General features: G+C 40.5%; 1 protein-coding gene across 4 annotated transcripts in view; it reads right to left on the bottom strand.

Moving 5' to 3' along the window:
• The window catches only part of NT5DC3 (5'-nucleotidase domain containing 3), a 47,332-nt gene that overhangs the window by 13,945 nt on the left and 20,595 nt on the right, over positions 1-12,792 (bottom strand). For all 4 annotated transcript variants that reach the window (XM_089781724.1, XM_075938899.2, XM_025178938.3 and 1 more), the window contains 5 exons: positions 11,656-11,840; positions 9,965-10,039; positions 6,817-6,872; positions 3,211-3,301; positions 1,523-1,660 (listed from right to left, as the gene is read on the bottom strand). In XM_089781724.1, the coding sequence (XP_089637850.1) occupies positions 1,523-1,660; positions 3,211-3,301; positions 6,817-6,872; positions 9,965-10,039; positions 11,656-11,823 (528 nt within the window). In that variant the 5' untranslated portion in view covers positions 11,824-11,840. The remainder of the gene's footprint in view (positions 1-1,522; positions 1,661-3,210; positions 3,302-6,816; positions 6,873-9,964; positions 10,040-11,655; positions 11,841-12,792) is intronic.

The following is a 12,792-nucleotide window of genomic DNA, read 5'->3' as shown; positions in this document are numbered from 1 at the left end:
ACTTCCCAGAAGTTGAGACCTTAGTGCAACAGAAGCCTTACATAACTGCGGATTGCAATACAGCATCTTTCAGGGTAATGTGGACCTGGGGCCCTGAGTGGTGTGCAAGGCACAGCAGATTTCTGTTGACCTGCAATGTGATATGCATTCCTTTCTTCCTGAGGAAACTGAAATCTTCTAGTTCCTCAGATTAGGATCAGTCCCAACTAACTTGTAATTAAATGAGAGATTTATGAGCCAATGAAAGAAGCTAAAAGTTTAAGTAAAGAAACAAAAAAGAAGTCTGAAGTTATTTGGCTACTTTCCTTAGCTTGAGCTATACCAGAGCCTTCCTGGTGGGACCGTGTTACTGCCACTATGTGCTATCTAAAATAAAGTGGATTTTTAGAAGGGAGATGAAGTAAATATTTCTACATGCTAAAGCGGAAGCTGGAGAATTGGAGGTTTTGGGAAACCTTCAGGACGTCTCAAAATAGATGGAAGCCTGATAATGCCAAAAAAATTTAATGTGAGCTACAGAGTTTGTTAAAAATGTTTCTTGTCTAATGGGGAAAGGTGACAATGTACTTTTAGATACACCACACATAAACATGACACAACATCACAGTTGTAGATTTCAGGTAAAAATCTGTGCTACTGGACCACAACTGTAATACTGGACTAGATACAAGAATACAAAATTACAAAACTAAATTTTTTTAGATTTTAAAAATTTAAGTAGGTTAGAGATGGTCAGGCCCACCGACAGGGTAAAGATGGCAACTGCCTTGGGGCCCCGTAATTCAAAAGGGCCTGTGGCTCTGGCTGCCTAAATCACTGATGGAGCCCCACGCAGCATGCTCTGGACAGCTCTGAGGGCTGGCGGAGCTGGCACGCTCTGGACAGCATTGAGGGCTGGCTGCCTCCAACCCCACTACTTGTGCCCAAGGCCCCATACTTCCTAGCCCACATACACGCAGATGGCAGAATCACCATCAAACTGTTCCACATAGGAGAGGCTCAGGACTTGCTTGGTCCTACATTATATCACGGCCTCTCTCTTTTCTTTCTAAGAAAAAAATGTTAGATGCCTCACTAGAACTCAGGAAAGCAGAGTTGCTCAACAGTCTGCTATTCGAGGATACCCCCAAAAAATGAAGACTGTGCACATGGACACTTTATATTGAATTCTCATTGACTCTTCCATTCCTTGTTGGTAGAATATCTAATAGCATAGTCTCATAGGCTGATCCAGCAAAATATTTTCACATGGAAGTGAAACTTATTTCTACATCCTTTCCCATTCTCCTCTCAACCCAGATATACAGACACACCCTCCAAAATATACTAGAATTCTAATAAAAGGTGTCTAAACATTTTCAAGGATTTTTAAGTTCTTCCATCTTTTTCCATAGGTTTTTGCAGTTCTTATTGTAAATGCACTAATCTGTAAAACTGGAGCATCATAAAAAGCTGGAGATTTTTTTCTTTGAGTTGTCATAAAAGAAAAGCAAAATTATGGAGGTGCCCATAAAGTGAATACCTTGACATCTTTGTACAAATGAACAGGTTCGTAATCTATGTTGTTCTTCAGAAAATATTCATTCACACAAGAAAGGAGAGTCATCTCTGGTAATGAAAATATATCCATGAACTGTTTCATTGTGCTTCCATGTGAACTCTGCAAATAAGGACATGTGTCAGCATAAAAAAAATTGGCAATGAATCTGGCTCTATTCGATTTATAGCACTTAGTTTTGGTAAGTATTTCTATCTGTATTTTACTGCTGCCGAATTTGGTTTGCACTAATAAAAGGGGAAACCCCGCACATCAATAAGATAAATTAAAAGCAGAATACTTCTAACTTTAAGGACCAGTAATTCCATTTAGGAATAGCACCACGTGTTTACAAGCTTGGTGCTTATTTAAATAATCGTGTCATATGATGCCTCCCAGACCCCTTTGTCTAGAATTTTGCAGTCTGTTTCTCCTATATATTGAAAAGGCTAAAGACAACTAGGCTACGTCTACACTGGCCCCTTTTCCGGAAGGGGCATGTAAATTTCATGAGTCGTAGTAGGGAAATGCGCGGGGGATTTAAATATCCCCCGCGGCATTTAAATAAAAATGTCCGCCGCTTTTTTCCGGCTTTTAAAAAAGCCGGAAAAGAGCGTCTACACTGGCCCCGATCCTCCGGAAAAAGTGCCCTTTTCCGGAGGATCTTATTCCTACTCCAAAATATTCTTCTTCTAAGTGGTTCTTGAAGATAGGTGGTAAAGAAAAAAAAAGATTATAAACAAAAAGCCAAGAGCCTATTATTATAGGACATAAAAGCTAAATGCAATTAAAAATCTCCCTACTTGATAAAACAGAATACAGAAGTAAATAAACCCAACTGCTCCCAAAAGGGCCACGCACAGAGAGAAAATAAGCATGTTTTGCTTGGAGTTGCATGCAAGCTAACCCCAGAAGAATAAACAGCTCCTTTGAGACTACAACAATGCCATGAAAGATGTAAAACAAAACATTCAGGTCTTGCTTCTTCACTACCAGAGTTGAGAGAGTCTAGTTTTTAATTCCTTGGGCTGAGAGAAAACAGGAGCACAGAGGAAGAATACTCAGCACCAAGAAGTTGGGGGGAGAAATACCTCACACTCCTCTACAGCGCTTTGTGGTTACTCATGGGCCCCTAAAGGCATCAACAGTGGCTTTGTGCCAAACAAGAAGGTGACAGACCCACCAGAGAGAGCACCAATATTATCCTTAATGTAAAATTTAAGTTGAAACCTTCCTCTTGGCTATTAGTGGCCTCCATACCAGTCTAACTAGCAAACAAGTCTTTGCACCATGAGCTAAACCTTCATGCCAACCAGAAAGAAGGATGGTCTTACAGTTAAGGTACAAAAAGAGAACTTTAGAATATTGAGAGGGGCGAGTTCCAGCACTGCCATACACTTCCTGAGAGACACTGGTCAACTCACTTAATCTTTCTAGGCCTCTCGTCCCCATCTGTAAAATGAGAACTATAAACTTTTCTCCTACTCCTTGTCTTGTCTATGTCAATTGCAATCCCTTCAAAGAAGGGACTGTCTGTTAACTATGTGTTCGTATTGCACCCTCAACAATGGGGCCCACAGGCACAAATGTAACATATATTTTGAAAACATAACATTAGTCAGTAGCATATATGGAGTTTCAGTTAGTAAGTTTTAAAAAACAGAAATAGTTACCTTTCCATAAAAGTCACTCATTTGTTCCAAGGGGACATGGGAACCATCATACATTGCAATGACTTCTTCATCTGGGACAACACTGAGTCCTCTGGCAATATCAATATTAGTTTCAGGTTAAAAGACCAACCAGAAATGTCAAGGTAATTACTTTATGAAAGCCAGGCTGCATATACAGAGTAAGGTCCTGAACTACTTAAAATACCACCACCACACAATCAGATGGTTTCCCATAAGAAAACACTTTGGTCTTCAATTTAAGTAAGACTGTCTTGTTAACTCCCCAAACAAGTAACACTGCAACAAACTGACACACATGAAACCCATTCTAGTTTCACCAAGTTTTTTGTTTCATCAGAAAACTAACCTCCAGGGCTTGTACAAAGCAGTTACAGTGTCTAGTTTCTCAATAAAGTGTAATTCCCTCTCTGCTTGTGTTTCATGAGGTACAGATGATGCAATAGTGTTTAACCAGATTATTCTGCAATGTGACCTTGAAGAACTGAGGCCAAAAAAAAAAATGCAACCTTCTTAACTAAAGTAATAACCAGATTTCTTTTTAACCCTAATATAGTTAAGTCTCATTGAGTTGAAGTTATAATGAACTGTGATAAACACATTAGATACAAAAAAGAAAGTCTAAATTTGTCCAAGCTATTATATAGCTCTATTTCTCTACCACTATCACTTAAAGTATCGAACACCTTTTATGAACATCTGAGTACTTCAGACATATTAGTAAACTTACAACACACACACACACACACACACACACACACACACACACACACACACACACACACAACCCCATAGGAAGAAGTAGTGAGAAGATTAAAAAAGTCTTGTGGTTAAAAAAAAAAAATCAGAATGAAAACCAGGAAATCTAATCTGGATCTGCCACAGATTTATTGTAGTACCCAATGTAAGTAAAGTGAATTCTGCACCTCAGCTTCCTGTTTTAACCTACCTGAGTGATAAACACTGGATTTTAAAAACCAATAGGAGATTCTAAAAGCATTTGAAATAGAAAATATAAGAAATGTGAAGCATTCTTTGTCCTCATCCATTTTACAGTATGGATAATCAAACAGAAACAAAGACGTTAAACTATTTGCCTAAGGTGTAGTAATTCAGTAACAGAGCAAAGAACAGAATTCATTATTCATGTTCTAATTTCCAGACAAGCCTGGCTGGAGTGTCACTAAACAGAGTGTTTGTGAATCATGAGATAATTAATTACAAACCTACCTGTAGACAATAGGTACTTGTTAAGTGCATGTTTGAAAATACTCATTATACCATGTTGACACAGCACAAAAGAGCATGCTCAATTATGAGTGCAGAAGAAAAGGTTAAGATTAGCTTTGCCAAAGGGATCTATTTTATCACCACAGTTCTCAGATCAGCTGTGTACTTACAGGGTTTCTTTTGCCCTGTTTTCAGAGTAAGGTACAACAGTCACCATGGCTAACCTACGCTCCTGCTGGTGTGCTACAGGACAGTGGGAATAAGCTTTTGGTAGAATGACACCAACATGAGTACTGCAGAAAATCCTCATGCAGACAAGGCTCAAAGATAGCAAAGGGTATGTTTAACTCTGAGTAAACGTATTAATTTATATAAATATGAAAACTGCATGTGAGATGGTGATGCACTGCACAGTTACGTGATCAATGAAATTACAATGAACCTTTAATCACTTCATCTAGCCTCTAATCAATCCAATCAGCATTTACACCAATAGTCAAAACCTCTGGAAAGTTCTATACAACTACCTTTTAAAAAAAATTAAAAGGCAATAAAATAAACCTGTCAGAAACGTATCTCCTCCTTCTCTCTCTAGAAGACACCACATGATCCAGATGAAGCAAGATCCTGGGCAAGTGTATTTTTTCTAATACACAGAAGTGTTACAACTAAGATCTGTTATCCCGCTGCATTGCTGGAATAGATTTGGGAGCCTCAAATCCCCAGCTTTAGTTCATTGCACAAAAGGTCCTTAGTTTTGTTTATGTACCTTCCTAGGGAGGAGTTTCCTCAACCGCCCAGTGGGAAGCTGCAGTTATAAAAGGCACCCCAAGATAGGTTACGAGGTTCTGCGGAATAATAGATAACAACTCTCACACACACTGAACATGTGAGGGTGTGGTTAAAAGGTTTTGTTGGCCCTCCGATAACTAACACACATTGATTGGCTATTTCGAGTATAAGGATGACTCCATTAAAGCCTTTATATTATACCACACTGGGAATGTTAAATTTAGTTTAATCAACTAGTTGATGGATATTCCATCAACTAATCGATTGGTCGATAAGCAGGGAGCCCCAGCAGGGTTAGCTCCCGATCTGAGAGCTAATCCCAGTGTAGCTCTGCCTTTGAAATGGATTAAAAGCCAGCAGGAGGAACCCAGCATGAGCCAGGAATCAGCTGTACCAGTTCATGCTGGGTCCCCCCCTCATTGCACTTTAGCCTTTTAAATGTATTAAGAGCCTGTCAACTCTTAATACATTTAAAAAGCAGAGGCGTGTCTGGAACTAGATGCGACTGGGAATGAGCTGATTCCCGGCTTACACCCAGTACCCACTACCCCGCCTATCCTGCCCCCCACGGAGATGGTGCTGAGGGGGGAGGGAGGAGACCAGCTTTTAAGCCAGCTCCCCTCAGCACCGGCTCCTGCTCACCCACCTTGCTGCCTCTGATAGACACAGCGGGGGGACGGGGAGGGGAATGAAAGAGAGAAAAGTGACTAGTCGACTAATCCCTTGACTAGCCAATAAGCTTTTGCTTATCGGATAATCGACTAGTCACTTACATCCCTACACCACACCGCCTTCTATTTTCTCATATTTTTGAGAGACTCTACCATAAATAGGCATACTGGGTCAGACCAACAGGCTGTCGAGCCCAGTAGCCTTCCTCAACAGAGGTCAGTAACATACCTTCCAGGACGTGTACAGAACAGGACACTTGGAATGATCCACCCCTGTCTTCACCTTTCAGCCTCTCTAAGGGAGTCATCTATTAAGAGTACTACAATAACCTATCTACCAAGTATCTCATTAACTGACACAAACATACAGAGAGAAGCTCTGAAGCTAAAATATGAATTAACATTTACAGATTTTTTTTTTCCTTAAGCAGGAATATTTGATGGTTCACATTCCAATACAATGTTTTTTTCCACCCTGTGCTACTTTGGGAACATAATCTTAACTTTTTTTTTGTCAAATTACCCATATCATAATAGAGAGAGCCTCCTCCCTCACTTGAGATTGCAATGTCTCTGCTGCAACTACTCACACAGAAAGCTAATACTGAAGAAGCATTCAGTGTATTTTTAGCCGTCTTTCAATAAATTTAGCAGCTGGGGACAAGGTGCAGAGTCAGCACTATGTGACCAGTCAGCTCTCCCTAGAGAATCACTTCTTTTGGTTCAACTAGTAATGAGCACACTAGTGTATCCATGCTTTCCAGTAGTAGACTATACAACATACACTGAGCTACTTTGCAGCTAGCCTGACACTTCAATGTACTTTAAGAAGAGCATTCCCTGGATTCAGAAACAGAACTGTATTTTATATGAACTAAGCAATAATTCAACCTACCTGTACACTGTTCCCAATTGAATATAGTGAAAAGCATCAATCTTCATCAATAATGCCTTGGGAAAAAAATTCAGACAAATTACATTTCATAAAAGCAGTTTAATATGTAGTTATAAAAGCAATAATTATTGTATCTGTCACAAATACAACTTTCTTGCTCGGAAATGGATCATTTGAATTGAAATAGACACAAAGTCTTTGTGACACTGCGCCCCATATTCTTTATGGAATTACGTTCATTAATATGCATAATTGGAAGATGCTTTATGCAAAATACATCTTGTCAGAAAACTTATAATCTGCTGAATGTGCAGGGTGTGTGATTCCTCTGTTCCACATTAGGAATATGAAGTGTAAACCCGTTTAATAATCTAGATGTATTAAGAGAGGACCATTAGTACTCAAGGAGTTTAGTGGCTCAGTACCCAGGACAACGATCTGTGAATAGTTTTCCTTTTCCTGTAAACCTGGACTACGGTTGGTCCTGCCAAGACATGTGACCTGTTGCTGGAACCCATTTTAGAGGCTGTACTTTTCCATGGGTGTGTGGAAAGTTTAAACTGAACACAAAGGATTCCCACCTTTGGCACTAGGGATATAAAGGTGGGAAACCAAACAATAGGGGCTGCTGCCAGATGCCAGGACACCCCTGCTTATCACCCACAATGACTGCTGGAAACATCTCAGACTGAACGGAGGGAAGGATTAGCACCAAGTTGGGAGGCTTCCCGGCTTGTGAGAAAAGAGAATTAGAACTACTGCTAGGGTTGGAAGTTGTATGCAACAAGTTTTTTTAGAGTCTTAAGTCCAGAGGGCAGGCAGGCAAGCTCGCTCAGTGGTACTTCAGCACATCAAGTGACAACCTCAAAGGGCTCCCTGTGACCCAACCCATCACAGCGGTTTGTGAAGAGCAACAGAGTACTTTCTCAAAAGAATTGTATTCCAAGCTTGTAAAAGGCAGTAGAAACTTAACTTTTAAATGACACAGGATTACAATCAAAGCTGAGGACTCCAGTTCTACTCAGCACACCCCTGCTGGAGAGCCGAAAGCTGGGTGGAGTGAGACCCACCCAGTCTGAGCTGCTCCATCTCCAGCAGGGACAGGGCCCCACAGGGCCAGCAAGGGCCAGGAGCATTGCATGCGAGTGAGCTGAGGGAGCCAGGCTGGGGCCAGGCAAGGCTGGGAACAGAGTGTGGAGAGATATCTGGAGGAAGGAATTGAGCTCAGGAAGTAGCGCCGGGCACAAGATTTGAGGGAGCGGCAGGGAGGAAGAACCAGACTGGAGGAAAGTAAGAGCAGGGAGGTTCATTGTCTGGCTCAGTGAGCTAGCAGCAAATGAACATGCTAGGACCTCTTGGGAAGCAAGCTGGTGCCCCTGGGGGAGAGCAGCTGTTCCCGGCTGCTCCACGCTGCACCTGCCCCTCTTCTGCCCACGTGCCCTATCCTGTCAGCAACTTCCTGAAATCTCTCTAGTCTCCTTTTCACTCTGCCTTCCTCTTCTCTGATATTCAAGCCCTGAGGCCAAGGATCCCTTTTGGACTTTTTCCTCTCCTGCCTTCCACAGTAGAGATGGGCTGGGAGGAGACAGAGGTGTGTGTGTACACAGACACACACACACACACACACACACACACACACACACACACACACACACACACACACACACACACACACACACACACACACACACACACACAGTTTGGCTGGGGAGGAAGGAAATAAAGTAAAATAAAAGGTGAGGTTCATTTCTGCCCATGATTAACAATACGCCTGTGTCATCAGGAAATTCACACTAAAACAAAAGATCAGGGGAATATACTTGGACCAGAAAAACAGCAATCAGGGCTGCAGAATGCAAGGGAGTCAGCAACTTGGTATCTGGGGAAGAAGTTGGACTTGCTCATGACAAGGCTTGAGTAGCTGAAAACTTTTATTTAGAGAAAAGAGACTTTTCCCCCCTTGTGGATCCAGGGGTGTCCAGGTCTGTCTCTCCAGCTGGCAGCATTTTGAATAAGAGAGAGAGAGAGAGAGAGAGAGAGAGTTCTAAACAATGTAGAGTGGGACTCTAAAGGTCCCTTCAAAAACGCAGCATTTTTCCTTGCCTCCCCATACCCCCAAAAAAATCTTTAAAACTACCTTTAAAAAGGGAGAGAGCCACTGCTGCTCAAATGAGGCTTTGGTTGGCTTATGGCTCCAGCCCCAAGGTTAAGGCATCATTGAAAGAGTGACACCCAGTACAATCTCACTGAGCTGTCTGGGGCAACCAGGTGTGTCAATCAAGGACAAAAAAGCCTGGTACCTGAACAGAATTCCTTTTCTTATGCTTTTCAGGCTTAGGCAAAGGCTATTTGGGAAGTGAGCAGGGCAGGCTGAGGGCTGGACTTAGTCATTGGTATGAGCCATTTCTTTTTTGTCATTCAAATTTTGGATCATGGCTGATACCCCAGCCATCATCTAAAGCACTTCCCTGTGGCCTTCTGACATGCACACAGAGGTACCTCACTGCCAAGTCCCTATCCTAGCAGGGGAGGAAAGGGGAGCACTGTAGTATAATGTCCCACCTCCATGCCGCCAGTGGCTCATGTTTGCCACTGCCATGCTGGAGCCTCCACATTTATTTATTGACAAATAAAATGTACACAATGTTAAAATATCATGCAAGAATTTCTGGTGCTGAATGCCCTCAGGAATGAGGTGCTGGGCAGCTGTGGAGGGTTGTGAGGGGCATTGAGCAGTATGTGGCGGTCTGTGGTGGAAATCTCTGGGTGAGGCACGAGGAGCCATTGGCCTAAGGGGTTGGGTGGTACAGGCAGGGAGGCAGTGTGGTAGGCACACTGGTAGCACAGTTGGGAGGGAAGTGCAGGGGTTAGGAGAAGTGTTTGACTTCCCAAGGTTCTTTCTAGTTCTAATAGTCTAAGATTCTACTAAATAACTTTCCCTAATAATACTGGCATTGTATTTATTCTCTTCCAACATGATTTGTTGGAAAAGCTTTGACAAAACTGGTCTTTAAAACATGGGGGAGGGGAGGACCACAAAATGCCTACATGTCAGCATAAACCTTTGATGATGTTTGTAGAATGCAATATTTATTTTCAGAACCTATGTATTCAGCACCATATAACTCACCACATCATTTATACCTACCCGATGCACATCATAATGAAGTCCTCTTATTGCAAAATTGGGATCATAATCATACTTCCTTATTTCTGCAGGATACTAAAAATAAAAAGTAAGGGTCAAGTTAAATTTACAAACCCAAGATTTGTTTTTCTAATTTGAAAAAGCTTTGCTTCACATGTAGACTTTTAATATTCACTGACGTATGCCCTTCAGTATGCTGGTGATGTACATTTGAAAGTGTCTCCAACTCAGATACAAGAATGGGAAGAACACCTGGAAAAAAAATCTAAGTCTCAAATCTTCAAACATGAGTGGCTAAAGTTAGGCATGTAAGGAAAAGTGGCCCCATTTGCAGAGTGGATGCACATGCAGTCACTAACTCCTGTGACGTTTCTAAGTATTCATGACCAGTGCTCTTTGGGCACTGGTGCAGCCACTCAGAAGAGATTCAGCTGTCAGAGCGCTGATTAACAAAGTGCCCACACCTAGGGTTTTGTTATGCAGCAACAGGCCAATGCATCAAAACAAAAGTTTGATTTGAAACATAAGAGATGAAGACACTCAAGACATGTGGCCCGATTCCAAGATTCCATATCTTGTGAAGATCGTTAATATATAAATCAAATCCAATTTGAATTCATCAAAACTTAATTTTTCATTAATTAATCCAGGGTAATCACTATTCATTGAATTTTTACTTTTAAATATAATTTCTAGATTCTATGCTGCCTACATCAGGATTTTCTATTTTTATTTATCTTAGCCAGGATATGTGTTAGGGGCAAAAATAAGCCATCTTTTACATTGATGAAGAGAGGATGATCTTGCCTCTGTTGCCTAAAAAGCTTCAGCTGCAGGATAAGGTCACTACAGCTAGAGAGATACTGGAGAGATTGGTTTTCCCTTGGGTTGAAAAGATATAGTCCTATGGGAAACCATATCTCTCAACAGGTGGCTTCAAGCATTACATCATATTATAAGTGACTAATGCTACCCATAGGGAACTAGTTTCCAATTTCAAGCTTCAACTGGTATTGTGGGTATAATATGTAACACATTTTGATTCTCCTGCCATATAGAACACTGTAGCAGAGAAGATTCTACAAACATGCAATCCCATTGCTACTGCAATATGTTCATTTCTATGGCAAAAAAAATGATCTCTAATATGATTTGCTAACTTAATCTGCAAAAGTTTCCACAAAAGTTTCCACAAAAAAAATCTTACAGAATTTTAGGGGCTCTACGTTGTGTGTTTATGGAAAGTTTTAACTTTGTCTGTTAGTCCAGAGATATTTATAGATATTTATATATAGCTGTTAATCTTCGGACTGAAATACAGATTGGAAACACTCGATACAATTTCCATTCAGTCTGCATTAGGGGTTGTAAAATATTCCAAATGGAAATTATTAATTGAATTTGTAAGAGTACTTTAAGTGACTTCTGCTTAAAATACAGCCTACTAAGAATCTTCAGATCAGAAGATGTCTCTCCTAGCTGACAGACAGAAACAAAGAGTGTCTTCCTCCCCATTCCTAGACTGTCTGCATTCTACACAATACTAAAGCTGCACTGAATCAGGAACTTTGTGGTCTGTAAGCAACTGCTGCACAAGATGTTACCAAAAGGGAGTTAAGCTTCTATCAACTAGAAGTTGCTCATAGCATTCCTACAGATGAAGAGGCATACTGTTATTTCATTCATCTTACCCGATGCTCATTAATGAGAAGATCCCGGGCAGCATTATAAATCAAAGTATGCAGATGTTTGGAATAAAAAACCAATGTGTAGTCATAATCAAAGCCATAGATTTCAATATCTGACAGACTCATTTCATTGTTGGAAAAAATAGCATCCGGATTCAGCAAGTTATTCATAATTGAAGGAACCAACTCTGAAGAAAAAAAACAAACACTGAGTGAGCATTCTTCTAGCCTTATACCAAGCATAAAAATCAAACCCTATACCTATACTTTGACATTTATAATTATTTAATTTGTAATGACATGGTTACTGACCCAGTGGATGGGGGCAGGGAGCAAATGTGACATCTTAATCTTAATAAGGATTCTGACAGTTCCATGTGACAAATTAGAGAAATGCAGTATAGATGAAATTACTATCAAACGGTTGCAGTTGAATGACCTGTAGAACTCCTTGCCAAAGGATGTTGTGAAGACAAGGACTTTAACAGGGTTCAAGAACGAACTAAATAAATTCATGAAGGTTAGGTCCATCAATACTTAACCAGAATGGATAGGAATGGTATTCCTAGCCTGTTTGTCAGGGGCTGGAAATGGACAACAGGAGAGGAATCATTTGATGATTACATTCTGTTCACTCCCTCTGGGACATTTGGCATTGGTCACTGTCAGAAGACAGGATATTGTGCTAGATGAACCTTTGGTCTGATCCAATATGACCATTCTTATATTCAAGAGTAATCATCAATTCTTTCCTATTAAACCAGGAGGGCAGACATAGTAGTGTCTGATGGTATCTGTTCTGGGTCTGGTACTATTCAATATTTTCATTAATTATTTGAATAATGGAGTGAAGAGTATGTTTATAAAATTTACAGATGACACCAAGCAGGGAGGTGTTAAAATACTTTAAAAAACAAATTCAAAGTGATCTTAACAAAAGGGAGAAATAGTTTGAATTCAACAAGATGAAGGTCAACAAAGGAAAGTGCAAAAATACTTCACTTAAGAAAAATACCAAATGCAAAATGGAGAATTGGTTATGTGTCAGTACTGCTAAAAAGAATCTGAGAGTTAATGGATCACAAATGACAGATGGAATTAAATGCTGGTAAATGCAAAGTCATGCACATTGAAAAAATA

The sequence above is a fragment of the Pelodiscus sinensis genome, chromosome 1 (genome assembly GCF_052426305.1).
Source record: "Pelodiscus sinensis isolate ZL-2025 chromosome 1, ASM5242630v1, whole genome shotgun sequence".
Taxonomy (NCBI): domain Eukaryota; kingdom Metazoa; phylum Chordata; order Testudines; family Trionychidae; genus Pelodiscus; species Pelodiscus sinensis.
The sequence above is the reverse complement of the archived record's forward strand: the minus strand, read 5'-3'. Positions and strand labels throughout refer to the sequence as shown.